The sequence below is a fragment of the Narcine bancroftii genome, chromosome 7 (assembly GCF_036971445.1).
Source record: "Narcine bancroftii isolate sNarBan1 chromosome 7, sNarBan1.hap1, whole genome shotgun sequence".
NCBI lineage: Eukaryota > Metazoa > Chordata > Chondrichthyes > Torpediniformes > Narcinidae > Narcine > Narcine bancroftii.
Genome location: NC_091475.1, coordinates 34,728,630 through 34,747,753, shown reverse-complemented (window position 1 = coordinate 34,747,753; position 19,124 = coordinate 34,728,630). Strand labels below are relative to the sequence as shown.

The following is a 19,124-nucleotide window of genomic DNA, read 5'->3' as shown; positions in this document are numbered from 1 at the left end:
ACTGTGGTTGAAGGAAAAACACAACTCTGAAGAAACTCGGCAGGTTAAACTGTGTACTTTATATAGCAAAGATAAAGAGGCATAACCAACATTTTGGGCTTGAGTATTCTGACATTTTCTATAAACCGACTATCAGGAAAGAGGTATAGATGCCACAACACTTGCACCACCAGGTCCAGGAACAGTTGCTACCCCTTCACCATCAGACTCCTCAACAACAAACTCCATCAGGGCCTCATTTAAGGACTCTTACTTTTGCACTTTATTGTTTTTTTGTATTTTCACACTTTGTTTACATTCGTTATCTATTTACAGTTCTTTATTTGTTTACATGTGTACAGTTTATTTACTTTGCACTACAAATAAGTGGCAATTTTGTCTTGCCCACAGAAAAAAAAGAATGTCAGGGTTGTATGTGATGTCATGTATGTACTCTGACAATAAATCTGAAATCTGAATCTGAACTCCCACAATTATCTTGACTACACCTCTTCCCACACTATCTCTTGTAAGAATGCTATTCCTTTCTCTTAATTCCTTCATCTCCACCACCTCTGCTCTCAGGATAAGGCTTTCCATTCTAGGATTTCTGAGATATCCTCCTTCTTCAGAAAATGTGACTTCCCCCTCTTCTGCTATTAACTCAGCCCTCACCCAGATCTTCTCTATTTCATGCACATCTGCCCTAGTCCCTTACCCGCACAGATGCAACAAGGACAGGTTTCCCCTAGTCCTCACTACCACCCCACCAGCCTCTGCAGCTAACATATCATTTTCCGCAATTTCTGGCATCTACAATGGGATCCCACCATTAGACACACCTTCCCCTTCACTTTTCTCTCTCTGCTTTCCATAGAGATCACTCCCTCCACAACTCTCTTGTCCACTCATCCATTCCCACCAATCACATCAGAAACACCTAAACCTCCACCACCGTTTGGGGTCCCAAACAGATCTTCCAAGTGAAGCAACACTTCACCTACGAAGCTGCAGGGATCATTTGCCGCATCTGGTCCTCTTGATGAGGCCTCCTCTATGTTGGGGAGTCTGGACACAGATTCGGGAATAGCTTCATACACTTTGAAACTGTCCACTGCAACAGCCAAGACCTGCTTCTGGAGGTGAAGTGTAGGCATGATTGAAGTATATAAAATTATGAGGAAGGCTGCTGGAATCTTTTCCTCTTAGAGGTAATGAAATCAGAGGATATAGATGAAAAATAAAGGGTAAAAGATTTAGAGGGAATCTGAGGGTGATTTTTATCATTTAGAGAGTGGTTGGATCTGGAATTCATGCGTGGTGGAAGCAGAGATGCATTTAGGTGTCTAGACAAGCAATTGAATTGCCTAGGTATTGAAGAGCTGGAAGATGGGAGTGGTGTCATGGTCTGCATGGAGGTGCTGGGCCAAATGGCCTATTTCCATGCTGTATGACTTTATGAACTGCAGTTGAAGCAGATCCCACTTGACCCCCAGGAACTATCTATGAAAAAGAGACTTAAAATCTTTTAAATGTCTCCCTTGTTCTTCAGAGCAGATTTCCTGACTCATTGGGCATGAAATAATTTTCACAGTATTTTTTACTCCACAATTTCTTTTTGCCTGCAAAACTTGGTCTTCAATAAAGGCCTGCTTGGATATAAGAGCAGCCTGGTGAGGACCTGACCCAAATGGCTTGTGGCTCCTTCCACACCCAAACTCACCATGATGGTATGTGTAGCAAGCAATATATATGGGGATAATGGGTAGGTAATCCTGACTCTGATGGGTTGCTTGATTGAGCTGGTGGGCCCCTACCAAAGCTGAGGCAAGTCCTGGCATTTTGTTGGAGTTTATATCTGATTGGTCCTTACTTGACATAATGGGGTTCCCTGTCTTCAAGGCCCTTTATTTCAAACTTTTTCACAAGTTCCATTTTCTGCACAATCATTAAGAGTCCCCCATCTTCATCTCCTCTCAAATTCTCATTATCTCAACACCTAAGCTCCACTTCCACATCCACTGACTTTTATTCCTAAATTCATCACCACACCCTAGTCCTTCTCACCCACTTTTGACCTCCAGTATTCCCTATCCCACAAGTCTGAACCTGAACCACCAACTCCCTGTTCTTTCTTCATGATGCTGATTGCAAATCATGGTCTTTATACCCCTTCACTGCAACAGGAGGGAATAGTCTCCCTGTCCTTATCCTCTGGGCTGGGTTGATCTACATAAGGAAGGGAATGTTGCTGAAAGCGGAAGACATTTTATGTAAGTTTTTAAGTGATACAAGGAAGGAGGAAAGAACTTTGAAGAAGGCTCAGGCCTGAAACGTTGGTTATATATCTTTACCTCCTATGGACGCTGTGTAACTAGCTGAGTTCCTCCAGCATTTTTGTGCATTTAAAGGAAGGAGGAAAGTCTCTATATATAGCCTCATAACTTTGTGACATCTTAGAGAACTTCACAGCTAATAATGTATTGTCACTGATTGGAAATGAAGCAGCAAATAAGCCAAATGCAAGTTCTTACAAACAGCAATGTAATATTTTAATTTAATTTGGAGATGCAGCTCTGTAACAGGCCCTTCCAGCCCATGAGCTTGCACTATTCAGATACGCACGTGACCCATTAATCTACCGACCCCATACATCTTTGGCATGTGGGAAGAAACTGGAGCACCCGAAGGAAACCTATGCAGTCATGGAAAGAGCCTACAAACTCCTGACAGACAGTGGCTGATTCAAACCCAGGTTGCTGGTGCTGTGGATAGCACACTAACCGTGCTGCCCAAATATTGACCAAATAATCTGATTTCAATGTGGCTGAATAAATGGTTGTTATCAGCCAGAGAAATACTCTTCATAATAATGACATTATATCTCTTACACCAATACGAGACAACAGACAGGCTTCAGTTTAATGTCTCTTTCAAAAGATGATTCTTTTGATAGTTTGGTACATCCTCAACAATGTTGTCATAGATATTTACACTAAAATCTCTGGAGTGGGATTTGAATTCACAGCCTCACAGATCGGAGGTTACCCACTAAGGGTAGCACAAGGGTGGCACGGTTAGCATAGTGGATAGTGTAGTGCTGTTGCAGTGCCAGCAATCAGGACTCGGGTTCAAATCCTGCGCCATCTGTAAGGAGTTTCTATGTTCTCCCCATGTGGGTTTACCCAGGGGGCACTGGTTTCCTCCCACCCTTCAAAACGTACTGGGGGTTGTAGGTCAATTGGGTGTAATTGGGCGGCACAGGCTCGTGGGCCCAAAAGGGCCTGTCACTGTGCTGATTGTCTAAATTTAAATCTAAAATTAAACCACTGCAGACACTAATCAAGAACTGTTGAATACCACTGGTTCCACCAAGATGTGTTCTAAAAGAAACAAACATTACCTTTGAAGCTGGTAACTCGCTTGACAGCTCGGGGGTGGCATCGATAAACACCTTTCCGTATTGGAACTGCATCAAACTCCATTGCATCCAGATGGGGGAAAGAGTCTTTAACAAGCTGAGCAATAAAAGGAACACTTTTCTGGAAGTTTTCAACAGCTCCCTCGCTCCATAGCTCAGCCAGCTCTCTGAGGATCATCATATCTGCATGCCTGTTCCTTTCCAGCCTCCGGAGACATTCCATAATATCCAGGGTTGGTACTTCGGAAGCATTTTCTTCAGTTTCAGCCAAGCAGTCTCTCACAATGAAGAGACAGATGTTGCTGAGCTGCTGTGTGACTTCTTCACAGCAATGACAATCAGCAAGACCACTTTGTAGAAGCTCTAGCAACAATTTTGCTCGCCGTGACAGTTGCACACCTGAGGAAAGGAATAACGAACAATAGAGCCATCAATCCAAGTAAGCCTGGCATCATCTATGACACATGAGCACATAATTGGTTTGATGGGCTAAACATCCCTCCATGTCATGCACCTGTCCTGACACCTGCTGATATTGTGATAACCATTTCTACTGTGAAGGTGGACTGAGAGTTCCATGGTACTATCTGTGCTTCTGATGCCACTTAGGGGACTTTAACTCACTTTATTTTCCAATGATGCCTTGGAACAAGAGTTTATAGAATTCTCTCCTACAGCAGTACATAAAACATTTAAAATTACTTTCTCAATCTTTACGTTGGTAGACAACCTTGGAAAATATCTAAGCCTGAAATTGTTAAGACACAATAGTATTGCAGAATTCTGAAAAAACTTTTATTTTGTAAATTCAGTGCTTGAAATAGGCGGCTAACAATTCTTTAATAAGTTCAAGAAGTTTTTTCCCAATAGCTATCAGGCTCGGACCTTCTCATACTATCCTAACCCTTACCATAAACTCAGAATCAAAATCAGAATTTATTGACATGAACAATGACAACCCGCTGGAGTTTTTTCTTTTCCTGATGTAACCATCCAGAATGCTCTCCAAAGTACACTTGTTGAAGTTTTTGAGAGTCTTCAGTGACATACCGGATCTCCTCAAACACCTCACAAAGTATAGCCGCTGATGGCCCTTCTTAGTGATTCCATCAACATGGAAACTCCAGGACAGATCCTCGGAGATATTGACATCCAGGAATTTGAAGTTCTTGACCTTCACTACTGAGCCCTCGTTGAGGACTGGATCATGTTCTCCTGACTTCCTCCTGAAGTCCACAATCATCTCCTTGGATTTGCTAAAGTTGAGTGCAAGGTTGTTGGTGTGACACCACTCAACGAGCCGATCTATCTCCCTCCTGTCCACCTCCTCATTGCTGCTTGTGATTCTGTTGACACATTCGTGGGTGTATAGTGAGCAGAGTAGTGGGCTAAGCACGAATCCTTGAGGTGCGCCTATGTTGATAGTCAGAAAGGAGGAGACATTGTTTCCAATTTGTACTGACTGAGGTCTTCCGATGAGGAAGTCAAGGATCCAGTTGCAGAGGGGGGTACAGAGGCCCAGGGTTTGGAACTTTTTGACTACCACTGAGGGAATAATGGTGTTGAAGGCTATTCTGGATCCAGCAAAAGATTTGTCTGCACAATTGAAAGGTCAGTTTTTCTTGCACTAACTGAAGCTGCAAATATTTATTTATCAATAATTTTATCTCTATTATCTCTTTTTCTGTCCAGGCATCTTGTAGTGATCTAATTGAAACTATTATTCACCCAATAAGATTGATAGAGGGCTAATATTTTACCACTATTCAAAAAGAAAAGGACAAATCAGGAGCCATCAGCCCAGTCAATTTAGCAATTAATGGTGGGGAAGTTATTCAAAACTAATATCAGAGTAAAATCAATTCAGAGGGGTTTTCTGAAGCAGTATATAGAGAGCCATACTAAGGATGGGATGCACTTGATCCTATCTTACAGAATGAGGACAGAAAAGTGGTTGACGTTGCGGAGGAACACTTTGGGAATGATGACCAAAGCTTCAGTATGCTTTGAGTCATGAAAAAGGGTAAACTTGGTCCTGGAGTTAGGGTCGGGACTCTGGAGAGGTGTATTGGGAGGAGCTGATGGGGTGGGAGGTGGCAACAACACCTGATTATGAGGAGTTTGAGAAGATTTGGTATGTCACCAAAAACTCTCAAAAACATCTAGAAATTAAGTTTACTTGGAGAGGTAGGGGCAGGTTAGGGGAGTCAACATGGTTTTGTGCAGGGGAGATCATATCTCACATTGAGGGCTTGATGAGGTAATTAAGAAAATTCATAAAGGCAGAAATGTAGACATCATTTACATAGTTTTTCAAAAATCAGGCTCCCCCCCTCCCCCAATACGTTGGTCCAGAAAGTTAGGGCACAAGAAATCCAGGGTGCATTGGAGTTCATTCTGTCTGATTGGATCACTGTCTGGTATGGAGATGCTAAAACTCAGGACAAGAATAAACTCTAAAGGGTTGTTAACTTGGCCTGTGACATCATGCACTCCAGTCTTCACTCCATCGAGGACATCTGCAAGAGGTGAGGTCTTAAGAAAGCAGCCTCTATCCTCAAGGACTCCCACCACCTAGGCCATGCTCTCTTCACTCTGCTACCATCAGGAGCCTGAAGACACACTATCAGTGCCACAAGGAAAGCTTTTTTCCCTCTGCCATCAGATTCCTGAATGAACAATGAACCACAGACACTGCCTTACTTTGATTTTTTTCTTGCACTATTTTTATTTACTTGTGGAAGGTGGTTTATATAAATTATTCATCGTGATGCTGCTAAAAAATGGTGAATTTCATAACATGTTAATAATAATAAATTCTGATTCTGACAATCACGAGGGCGTAGAGTTATGGGAAAGATACACTGATATTCTGAAGCACGTCTGTATTGGAAGCAGGAAGTTCTAGAAATATTGGAGTACATTAGGATGGGTAAATTCCAAGAGCCTGAAATGATCTATCCCAGGATGGTAAGGCAGGAAAGGGAGAAGGTTGATGGGGTTCTGTCAGAAATTTTTGCACCTTTATCAGCGACAGGAGAAGCACCAAAAGACTGGACAATAGCTAATGTTATCCCCATGTTAAAAAAGGGTAAAAGGGATCAGCCTGGAAACTGCATACTAATAAGCCTGACATCAGGGGTGAAGAAGTTATTGGTGAATATTCTGAGGGACAGAAATTGTTTACTTGGAGAGGTAGGGACAGGTTAGGGGAGTCAACATGGTTTTGTGCAGGGGAAATCATATTTCACATTGATGACTTGAGAGGTAATTAAGAAAATTGATAAAGGCAGAATGTAGACATGGTTTACATAGTTTTATTTTTAATCATGTCCCCCTAATAGGTTGGTCCAGAAAGTTAGGGCACAAGAGATCTGGGTGCACTGACCAACTAGACCCAAAATTGGCTTGGTGACAGGAGGCAGAGTGTAGTTATGGATGAATGCCATTATGTCAGGATGTCTGTAACAATTGGTATACCACAGGGATCCATGCTGTGATCTTTGTTGTTTGAAATTAAATAAATTACTTGGATGAGAATGTAGGAGACATGATTAATAAGTTTGCAACTTAAAAGAGTTGAAGAAGGATGTGCAAGTATTCAGAAAGTCATAGAGTAGTGCCAAATGGGATTTAATCCAGACAAGTCTGAGGAAAAGTTAAGATCTGGTCTGACCATCAGAGCAAATAGAGCTTTAATGTACAGAGACATTAAAGCTCCCTGATTGTGGTGATACAAGTGGACAGCGCATTGTGTAAAGTTCTTGTTGCAACGCTATAGAAAGAAGATGAAGCTATGGAGAAAATGCAGAAGAAAATCACTGGGATGTTGTCTGGAATTGAAGAATTGAACATAGGAGGCTGAGGGATGATCTCATAGTTTTAAAAATTATGAGGGGTATAGATATGAAGGATAGTCAGATATTTTTCCCTAGCACAGGGGAGACTAGAAAGACGTGGTACAAGTTTAGGATGAGAGGGGAGAACCGAAAGGAAATCCGAGGTTACGTTTTTCGCAGAGATGGTAAGCTGTAGTGGGAGTGCTTGAGGCAGATACCTATTACAATGATTAAAAGACACTTGGACAGGTACTTGGATGGAAAGTCTTAGAGGAAAACAGGTCTAATGGTTGCAAAAGGGATTAACATAGACATCCTGATTGGCACGGATGAACTGGGCCATTAGAGCCCATTTCTGTACTGCCCATTTTTACAATTCTATGAAAAATGTAAAATTGCCTATTTTAAGAGAAAAATAGAAAGGTGAAATATTGTTTAAATGGTAAAATTTCAGGGAGCCCTAAGTCTCCATGTTAGAAACCATAGGAGTTAAAATGCAGACCCAGAAAACATCTAGGAATTGCTTTATTTTGAAATCATTTGAGTACAAAGGTAAGGATGTCTTAACTCCTGTCACATGATATGGGTACAGTAAGCGATTAGGAAAACAAATAAAATATTGGCCTTTATTGCAAAGGGATTTGATCCAAGAATAGAGATTTATTCATCCGAAGGCTTGCCAGACCAGTAGAGTGTGTAGCCCACGCCGCGTTCTTGGAGGCTGCCGACATCTGCCAGGCGGACTTCACTGAGAGCGGCTATGTCGATGTCAAGTCTGAGGAGTTCATGTGCAATGAGGGCAGACCGACGTTCAGGTCGGTGGCTGTCAGCCTTGTCTAGCATGGTTCTGATGTTCCAGCATGCTAGCTTGAGTTTGTGAGCATCTTTTGAGGGGGAGGACGTTGAGGGGGAGGACGTGGACCTGTCCTCGGGCCTGAGCAAAGGAGCTTTTAGGTGGAGTGCAGTGCGCGCAGCACTGGCCCCACCCTTTACACCCATGGTTCGTGTGCCGTGGCCAAGCAAGCTGGGACGTGGCAGCGAGGTCCTTGGGTCGTAGGTTTTATATCGGAGTGGCCTTCTCCTATGCAGGTTTCTTACCCGGGCTGGAGGGGTCTGCCTCCCCTCTTAGGTCGGTCCATACTGCCCGGACCGGGGCCGAGGCCGCCGCTGCTCTCCCTGTGCCCTGACTGGGGCCGCCGCCTCCAACTCTCTGCCCAGACCGGGGCCTCCGCCTGCCTCACTCGACCGAGGCCGGGGCCGCCGCCTCCCACTTGCTGCTCCTGCCCGGATTGGGGCCGCCGCCGCCTATCCTCAGCCCGGACCTGGGCCGGGGCCGCCGCTGCTCTCCCTGTGCCCGGACTGGGGCCGCCGCCTCCCACTCTCTGCCCGGATCGGGGCCTCCGCCTGCCTCACTTGACCGAGGCCGGGGCCGCCGCCTCCCCCTTGCTCCTGCCCGGATTGGGGCCGCCGCCGCCTACCCTCAGCCCGGACCGGGGCCGGGGCCGCCGCTGCTCTCCCTGTGCCCGGACTGGGGCCGCCGTCTCCCACTCTCTGCCCGGATCCTCCCACTCTCTGCCCGGATCCTCCATCAGCCAGCTCCCCACCATGACTACCAGCCCCCCCACATCTCCATCGGGCACACAAAAGTCAAAACGGTCAACCAGTTTACCTATCTCGGCTGCACCATTTCATCAGATGCAAGGATCGACAACGAGATAGACAACAGACTCGCCAAGGCAAATAGTGCCTTTGGAAGACTACACAAAGGAGTCTGGAAAAACAACCAACTGAAAAACCTCACAAAGATAAGCGTATACAGAGCCGTTGTCATACCCACACTCCTGTTCGGCTCCGAATCATGGGTCCTCTACCGGCATCACCTACGGCTCCTAGAACGCTTCCACCAGCGTTGTCTCCGCTCCATCCTCAACATTCATTGGAGCGCTTTCATCCCTAACATCGAAGTACTCGAGATGGCAGAGGTCGACAGCATCGAGTCCACGCTGCTGAAGATCCAGCTGCGATGGGTGGGTCACGTCTCCAGAAGGACCATCGCCTTCCCAAGATCGTGTTATATGGCGAGCTCTCCACTGGCCACCGTGACAGAGGTGCACCAAAGAAAAGGTACAAGGACTGCCTAAAGAAATCTCTTGGTGCCTGCCACATTGACCACCGCCAGTGGACTGATATCGCCTCAAACCGTGCATCTTGGCACCTCACAGTTCGGCGGGCATCAACCTCCTTTGAAGAAGACCGCAGAGCCCACCTCACTGACAAAAGACAAAGGAGGAAAAACCCAACACCCAACCCCAACCAACCAATTTTCTCCTGCAACCGCTGCAACCGTGTCTGCCTGTCCCACATCGGACTTGTCAGCCACAAACGAGCCTGCAGCTGACGTGGACATTTACCCCCTCCATAAATCTTTGTCCGCGAAGCCAAGCCAAAGAAGAAAGACATTTATTATACTAATAAAACCACATCGGGAACAATGTGTACAGGTGTACTCTTACCAGAGATTTGATAGTTATAGGGGATCTTTCAATTGAGGGAATAGGTAGCAGTCAAGAATCAAGTCCTAAAGGATGGGCTGGTTACCTGGTGTCAGGGTAATTTGGTGGGTGGGGGGGATACAGTCAATTGTCATGATTTCTGCTGGAACAAACAAAGCTAGGGAAGGGAAGGAGATCTGTGTCAAAAGGTATCAGCAGTTAGGCGCTAACCTATTAAACATGATGGCAAATATTTTTGTCTCTGGCCAAAATGTATTACTCAACCATTATATCAAAATGGACTCATTGCTGTTTGCGGAACTTCGCAATAAAGTTAATTGCTATGCTTGCTGAATTACGAGTGGAGGTCAGAAGTATTTATGTGAGGCAAGCTGGGATGTGCTGAGATGGTGAAAGGCACTACATAGATGTACATGTCCTTACATTTTGGTCATATTGTTTAACTCAGATGCAGAATTGAAATATAAGGTGAATGTTATAAAACAGCATATTTTTGAAATCTAAAAGATTGTGAACAGTTGATCTTACGAGAAATGTTAGCAGAAGCCATTTTTTCCCTCAGTCTCTGAGAATTGTTGGTTTTTTCCACATATGTGTGTATCACTGCAGCAAGCTGCTGAACATCTTCAGCACTTTCAAGTTCAAAAAGGCATTCCTGGACTGCTTCCCGTGGTAGTCCCAACAATACACCAAATTCACACACATTTAATGACATGAACCTTTTGGTGTCCAACTGAAGCAATGTTATTGCCTCTCTGATGAGCTCTGAAACAAGGAAACATATCAACAAATTTAATCAAAAAAGTGGGATCAAAGATTTAAACCAACACAATCCAGCAAAGGTCTGGTTGTTGGGCTCCTACATAATTTTGAGAGCATAAAAGTGTCCTGGGCTTATGACAACCTAATTCGGCACTTCCAGACTCTGGATTTGGAGTCTCACACAATTAGGGACGATTAAAACAGTAGTTTTCAACCTTTTCCTTTCCATTCACATACCACCTGAAGCAATCCCTTACTAATCACAGAGCGCCTATGGCATAGGGATTACTTCAAGTGGTATGTGAGTGGAAAGAAGACGTCAGAAAACCACTGTTTTAATCATACCTAATTGACTCGTTATGTGCACAGTTTCAAAAGAAATGCATTTTGAAATGGGAGCTAGAATTGTGTGCTGACAGGAATGGGCACCATATTACCTTCACGACTGGAAATGCAGATCCCTGAGCAATGACTTTTTTTTTGTCCCTATAACTGGTATGCAAGATCAAAGTAGGTGCAGAAGGAACAGACACCCCCCCCATGCATCTCCTCCTGCTTCCATCTTGGGCCACTCCTTGCCTCCACCACAACAGTTTCTGAGAAGGTGTATGTCCTGCCACACACAAACCTTTCTCTATTTGTTGCAGTTGAGTCTCTTCACCAAAACCACACTTCAGTTTCAAATCTTCCAGCACTGAAAAATACACATCAAATATCATTGCAAAGAGTTCAAAAAGACAGAAAGTTACCATTGTCGATTCTGAATGAGAGAAATGAGAATCTACTCATACTAGGTCCAAAAACTCTCACAATTATCATAGGCTTGATACCACATGGAATAATTGCAAAGGGCAGGACTACAAGGCTCAAGGTAACATCCAGAAAGCAGTGAATGCTAATCATGCCAAAAATTACTCACTGGTTTGAGGGTGCGAATGGACTGGGGAGAGAGTGGAGAGGAGATTCAGCAGGGTATTGGAGGACTTTAGTTAAGTGATGAGATCAGATAGGCTGAAGGATACTAAAAATTGACCTGATTGAGGCATACAGGATTATGAAAAGAATAGATAGGCTATGTAGTCAGAATCTTTTTACCCTAGTTGGAAAAAAAAGAGAAAGTGAGAGGATGGAGTTTTAATAGGTTTTACACAGATATTTGGAACTCATTGCCTGAGAAGGTTGTGGTGACAGATACTCTTAAGAGGCCGTTGGAAAGGCAAAGAAAGTGACAGACCTCATGCAGGCAAATGGGATTAGTGAGGATGGGTGAAATCATCAGCATGGACATGGAGGGCCAAAGGACCTCTTTCTGTGCTGTTCAACCTTATGACTCCGTTTTTGAGCATGCAGGGCTTCAGGGAGGAATTTAAATAAGTGAAGCCTTTAGCAAGGCCTTTGATAAATTGCCACATTGTTAGCTGGTCCTGAAGGTTAGATCCAGGGTGAGCTAGCCATTTGGATTCAAAATTGGCTTTGTGGTAGAAAACTATGGTAGCAGAGGATTGTCATTCAGATTGAAGGTTTGTGCTGCAATGATCTTCGCTGGCTCCACTATTGTTTAATGATTTGGGTGACAATGTAGTTAACATGGTTAGTAAGTTTAAAAATGTCACCAAAATTGGTGATGTAGTTGTCAGTGAGAAAGATTGTCTAAGTTTACACAAGATCTAGATCAACAGGTCTAAAGTTTGTTAGATGGAATTCATTTGGATAAGTGTGACGTGACGCATTTTGGCAAGTCATACCTGGACAGGACTTGCACAGTGAGTCCTGGAGAATGTTGTGGAAGAAAGAGACTGAGGAGTACAGTATATAGTTTTCTGAAAGGGATGGTGAAGGCGTTCGGCATGCCTGCCTTCGTTAGTAAGGGCATTAAGTACAGAAGTTGGGACATCTTGTTACAAATTTATAAGATAATGGAGAGATCACACTTGGAATATTATGTGCAGTTTTGGTCATCCAGCTCTAGGAAATATATATTTAAGCTTGAAAGGGTGCATGAAAGATTCACAAGGATATTCCCGGAACTGGAGGGTTTCATTAGAAGGAAAGACTGGATAGGCTAGACCACAGGTGGCCAACCTTTTAATTTTTAATTTAGACTTACAGCAGGTAATTGGGAGGCATGGACTCATGGGCTGAAATGGCCTGTTACCATACTATATGTCTAAATTAAAAATTAAAAGGTTGACCACCCTTGGGCTAGACACAGCCTTTTTCTCAGAGCAGGGTAGTCTAAAACTAGAGATCATAGATTTAAAAGGGAAAAATTTAAAAGGGACTTTAAAGGCCCCTTTTTCATACAGTGTGCGGTAATTGTGTGAAACAAGCTATCAGACAAAGTGGTGAAGGTGGGTTTGAATGCAATGTTCAGAAGACATATAGACAGGCACATGGTCAGAAAAGGATCAAAGGGATATGGCTAAATGCAGGCAAATACTACTACGATAGGTAGACAACGTGCTCAGCGTGGACCATTTGGGCTGAAAAGCACGTTTTGTGTAAAACTCAATGACTAATTAGTGCTCCAGTAAATACTGTCCACATCATTCCCTCTGCTTCATCATCATCTTGCCAGATGTAGCTTAGTGGTTAACTTCAAATGAATATAGATCATGGGTTCAAATTGTTTTCCAGAGGTCCAAGCACATGAACGGATGAGACTCCAATGCATTAGAGTATATGTGGTGCACTATCAGAGATAAAATGTTAAACTAAAGCTCTATCTTTCCTCTCAAATATTACTTCATATGTGAACTGGCTGCAGTGTCCTGGACAATATTTTATTCCACAGCAGCACCCAAAAAGAGATAATTGGGGGTAATTAGCATATTTTGGTTTGTGTGAGGTTCAATGCTCAAATTAGCAGTAGCATTTCCTATATCACAGCAGAGAGTGCATTTCAATGAGTCCACGGCCTTTGTAAATGCAGAGCTATCCTTTGTGCAAATCAACTTCCCAATTTCAAAGAAGTTCATATTCTCCTGTATGTACCTCCGTATCCCCTCCCTTTAGCTTATTTGAATCTAGTGTTCTTTTGCATTGCTCCATTTTGCCCATTTACATTGGTTCTGTTCTTTCAGCCATTTATAGCCCTCCCCATCAGCCCTACATCTTCTTTAAATATTTCTTCAAAAGCTCCTCCAGTGAAAACTTTCAAACAACAATCTGAGCACTCCTTTTAACAAGGGAACAGCACTGAAGGCATATTTAGAGAGTGCCCCTTTAATGCATAACCACACTCAGGAAATTATCACTCAATTATTCTACTCACAGGAAAAGACTGCCTGTGTTTCCTCTTGTGAAAAAGGATTGTGAAATGATAATGAAGCTGGTTGCTCTGCATCTGCAAAGGAGTAAGAGTTGCTGGGTGAACATGCAACAGGTTGACTACAATACAAAGCATTGTCATTTTTTTACTGGAGAAACACAAAATGCTGGAGACTAAAGATTGTGAACATTTTAGGCCAAAACATTGACTTTAATTCCACTTCCCATTCCCATACTAACATGTCCATGGCCTACTGCACTGCCAAGATGAAGGAACATGCAAGTTGGAGGAACAGCACCTTATATTCCAACTTGACAGTTTCCAACCAGATGCCATCAATATCAACTTCTCCAATTTCTGGTAACCTCTTCCCTTGTTTTCTCAACCTACAACCTCCAACCCCCAGCTTTCCTCTATTTCTCTGGCTGAATATTCAATGACATTATCCACTCCTGGGAACAATCAATATTCAGTGATACCATCCATCTCCAGGGTTGACTTAACAAAAGACTGAATCATCAATGACTTAATCCCCTTGAGAAACAAGCTTACTATTCAGGTACTTTGGGGATAGATCAAATAAATATTCGGAATTTTGTTCATGGTCTTTGGGGAGAGACCAAAATAGGAAAGAACATCTGACCTGGGACAAGCACATTGGTCAAGAAAGCACACTCATGCCTCTATTGTTTAGAAGACTCAGGATGTTCAGCATGTCCTCTTTTGTAGGCAACAACTCTTTGTCCTCAAAAGCATGCTTGCTGGATGGTTCACATTGGAAGTGCTCTGCTCAAGGTTGGAAGAAGCTGCAGAAAATAGTGAATGCAGCTCAGAGCATAACACAAACGTTCATCTCCTCTTCTGACTTCAGTTACATCTCCCATTGCCTAGGAAAGGCAGTCAGTTCACCCATCACACCCCAGACATATTCCCTTCTCTCTCCTCTTTTTTGGGAAAAGGTTTAAGAGTGTAAAATAGTGCACCAATAGGTGTAAAGACAGTTTCTTCCCTGTACCCCCTCATTAGTCCTATCATACTGCCCTTGATTGGTACTAAAGACAGTTTCTTCCCTGTACCCCGTCATTAGTCCTATCATACTGCCCTTGATTGGTACTAAAGACAGTTTCTTCCCTGTACCCCGTCATTAGTCCTATCATACTGCCCTTGATTGGTACTAAAGACAGTTTCTTCCCTATACCCCCTCATTAGTCCTATCATACTGCCCTTGATTGGTACTAAAGACAGTTTCTTCCCTGTACCCCGTCATTAGTCCTATCATACTGCCCTTGATTGGTACTAAAGACAGTTTCTTCCCTGTACCCCGTCATTAGTCCTATCATACTGCCCTTGATTGGTACTAAAGACAGTTTCTTCCCTGTACCCCGTCATTAGTCCTATCATACTGCCCTTGATTGGTACTAAAGACAGTTTCTTCCCTATACCCCCTCATTAGTCCTATCATACTGCCCTTGATTGGTACTAAAGACAGTTTCTTCCCTGTACCCCGTCATTAGTCCTATCATACTGCCCTTGATTGGTACTAAAGACAGTTTCTTCCCTGTACCCCGTCATTAGTCCTATCATACTGCCCTTGATTGGTACTAAAGACAGTTTCTTCCCTGTACCCCGTCATTAGTCCTATCATACTGCCCTTGATTGGTACTAAAGACAGTTTCTTCCATGTACCCCCTCATTAGTCCTATCATACTGCCCTTGATTGGTACTAATTGATCTTTTTATCATGGTGATTCTATACTCTGAAAAATGTGCTCTTCTACTTTATATGTCGTTATAAGTGCTAGCACTCACCTGTTAGACTGCTCATTCAAGCACTCTCTCTTGCATCAGGTATAATATGACAAATAAACATAAGTTTCATCCACTTTGGGAACACCAAATGTTCAGTGGCACCACCATCTTAAAGGTCATGTGGCTGTAGAGGAACACTGACATTGGGCACTTTCTGTTTATTGACATTGTCTGCAATGTTCAAATGTCCGAGAACTTGCAGTTAATTCTTTACAAGAAGCAGCACTTATCTTTACCAGAATGAATGATGTAGCTTAATTCAGATCCCACTGAACATTCAAAAGTTCTAGCAACTGAACATATTTCAACAAATTGACTGAGCATGACCCTACCTTCACAGCACTAAATTAATTGACTAGTTTGCTCTCACCGTCAATATCTTCTGCTAGGACTGTGTCTTCTTCTTGCAGTGCTTCATAAAGTCTCTGGCAGGAACGCTCTCCTTTCTGCAGACAGATGTTAATTAACTTCTGGGCTTGACAGTAGAGTGTGGTCTCTCCTTGCACAATATCCAGCTCATACTGTGAAATTGTTTCATTGGAAAATAGCTTCATGGCAATGGGAGTAATCAGGTGCCCAAGTCGCTGGCACAGTACACTTGCCTGTTGTTGTAGTTTGTGCTCTACAAGAGTAAAAATCACAGCCTTATTCAGATAGCCTCTATCCTTTAACCAATAGAAAAATAGGATTATGCTCCTTTACGTGATCAAACCTTACACAGAATGCAATTAGTTTCATTCATGAATTTACCTTGGGTGTACTGATCCACCTTTTGATAGCTGTCATCACCTGCATGAGGCTATACATGTTCTACTGGAGGAATTCTACGGTCGAGCAGCATTATTGGGAGAGAAAGAGCGGTTTACATTTTAGGCTGTCTCGAGGAGAGCTCCAGCCCAAAAGGTCAACCATTCATTTTCTCCCACTGACGCTGCCTGATCCAATGAGTTCCTCCAACAGGTTGTGCTTAGCTTTGGATTCCACCATCTGCAGCTTCCTATCACTTCGCTGAGGATAAACTAGATGATTCTTCCAGGGGGTCCTAAGTCCCACCGACCAAGATATCAGGTTATACCAGTCATCTCCCAACTTGCATTCTTCATAAATTTATGTTGCGGTCATGTACTTCATCAGGAGTGGTGCCGGTCGCCGCTGATGACGCAAGTAATGCGACGCGCAGGGGGCAATTGCACACATGCAAGGGTGTGTTAAGCGGCAGTACATGGGTGATGAATCTCATTTGCAGGAGAGTGAGAGTGTCAGGATCACTCGGGCAGTGAGCCAATGAGAAGGTCAAAGAAGTTTGGCTGGGTGGTGTTTGGGGATTTGAAGAATACAATGTTGTGTCTAGTGAATAATAAAGAAAGTCGACTTCATGGTGTGCTGAAAGAAACCAGTGAGTGCATTCTTTATTTGTTTGTAAGCTGTGGTAAATCAGTTCCATTACATTTACCCTTACACGAAACTTAATCCCAAATGTTGTCTTGACAGATGCAATTTCAGGATGGTGGCACTACTGCAGTAAGGGCTACCACTGGTGCAGACATGGAAAGAACAGGGGAATGGGGATGTGTCCAACAGGATCTGCCCAACCAGGCTTAGACTGCCTGTAGAATGGAGCCAGTGGCATTTTTTTTAACATCAAGAACCCAAAGAGGTCCATGACCAAGAGGTCCCTATGCTCGGCAGACCAGACTGTAAGGGGTTCAGGCTTCAGAGATCAGTGGCCAGAGCAGGATATTAGAATGGGAGAACACACTGCCCCATCCCCACCCAAACCGAGAGGAAGAAGTCTGGGAGTGGACGCTACAGTGTAGAAAACTACAGCACTGGACCAGTGAAGGCCTCGGTGGATCATGAACTCACATTAGTCTGAGAGCTGCTGGCAAACTGCTTCTAGAGACCAAGTATTAGGACCAGGATGCACAAAGATAACAAAGGTGAGGAAAGTTCCTGAAGTGCCTTGTGCACTGACAACTTCTTGGAGGCTTGGAACCAAGGGCTGAGAAATATGACTTCAATGTCTGGAGCTCAGGTTTACTGGTGGACAGTAAAGGAGGCCATAAAATTACAGAGGTTACAGGGGTGCAGGTGGTGGCAGCATCAGAGGATGCGGTGGGATCCATGGTTACTCAATAGGCCTTTTCATGGTGGAGAAAAGTGTGAGTGTAAAGGTGGATATTATCCGCCTCTACCTTGCTTCACTTAGTTCCACATTCAATGTGCCTCAAACGATCCTCCCCAATCCTACTGTCAGGGCCGAGGTGAAAGTCCTACTAGGGATTTCTGAACAGGGAACTGTTTGGAGTGGCTCTAAAGGGCCAGGCTAATGATGTCATCAGCCTGCGACTCAGGAGCCACCACCTAACTGCTGCTGGCTCCATAAACTGCTCAGAACCCCCCAACCGCTCAGCCCTGCCCATTGCCACCGCTCAACATGTGCACCCCCCACCCCGGCCAGACAGGAGCTGTCATACATGGCCTCTTGGCAACCTGCTTCAATAAGCAGACACACGTGAATATTTACATTTCTCATTGCTGTTGCTGACATTTCTTGCATGTTGAACAACCTTAGCATTTTGGGACCGTTTGACACTTTGCTGAGTAATGGCTGACTTTGTTACCCCTAATCTCCCATGCAGCTGGAACCGCTCTGTCAACCAACAATTCCAGCTGTGTGGGGGATTAGGGGCAATGAAGTTGGCCATTGCTTGAATGGCATCATGGCACCAGTAGGTATGCCTCCTGAACGTCGCGTCAATGCCCCAGTTGCCTCCAGGCTGAAAGGGGACATAGGAGCAGGATTTTTTGGGCCTGCATGAAAAGGTAAGAAATACCTTTTAATTTGGCTTTCAGCCAGCCTCCATGCAGAGGCCAACTGTGAAAAGGCCTAATGTCTCTGAAGGGATTCTTTTTTGCTTCGCTTTCATGTTTTGAGAGTGGTGCTGGACTGGTGGCACCACTTTGTGTGAGTTTACTGGGCAAACAAAGGAAAACAAAGAAAAGGTTTTGTGTATTTTGTGTACATGATAATAAAAAGGATCCTTGAAGATCCAGCATGACTTTGTATTTTCAAATTCTCTCTTTTTTTTTGAGATTTTGCAAGTGAGTTAATATTGATTATTTTAGCTCCTTAATTGTATCACAAAAACCTGCTTTAAAGTGTCTAATCAAAGGAAGAAAATGAGCACCAAGATCAAAAGATGAAGCCACAGACAGGAACATTTGAGCGGTGTGGTGAGATGACATACCTGTTAGTCCACGCTTGAACCCCTTGAAATCTGTAAAACAATGAAAAAGATTCTTCAATTAATTAAACATTAGATATAGAGCATCGAATTTGATGAGAAGGTGAGAATGGTAATTTAGCGAGACCAGATGGAACTGAAGTAGGTAGTGGTAGTGGGGGAAGAGAATGGAAGAAATTAGTGGAGAGATGGGGTTGGAAAGGCATAGGGGTGGGAGGGAAAGATACAAAAAATAGGGGGGAAGGGGAAGAGATGAAGGTGTACAGAAGAGAGAGGGGACTC

At 43.7% G+C, this 19,124-nt stretch overlaps 1 protein-coding gene across 5 annotated transcripts in view; it reads right to left on the bottom strand.

Annotated features, from left to right (window-relative positions):
- The window catches only part of LOC138738734 (uncharacterized), a 54,137-nt gene that overhangs the window by 7,170 nt on the left and 27,843 nt on the right, over positions 1-19,124 (bottom strand). For 3 of the 5 annotated variants that reach the window (XM_069889542.1, XM_069889543.1, XM_069889544.1), the window contains exons 4-9: positions 18,846-18,875; positions 15,965-16,216; positions 13,789-13,860; positions 11,143-11,208; positions 10,281-10,517; positions 3,383-3,799 (exon numbers count right to left, since the gene is read on the bottom strand). In XM_069889542.1, the coding sequence (XP_069745643.1) occupies positions 3,383-3,799; positions 10,281-10,517; positions 11,143-11,208; positions 13,789-13,860; positions 15,965-16,216; positions 18,846-18,875 (1,074 nt within the window). The remainder of the gene's footprint in view (positions 1-3,382; positions 3,800-10,280; positions 10,518-11,142; positions 11,209-13,788; positions 13,861-15,964; positions 16,217-18,845; positions 18,876-19,124) is intronic. The other 2 variants (XM_069889546.1, XM_069889547.1) reach the window with 2 other exon arrangements.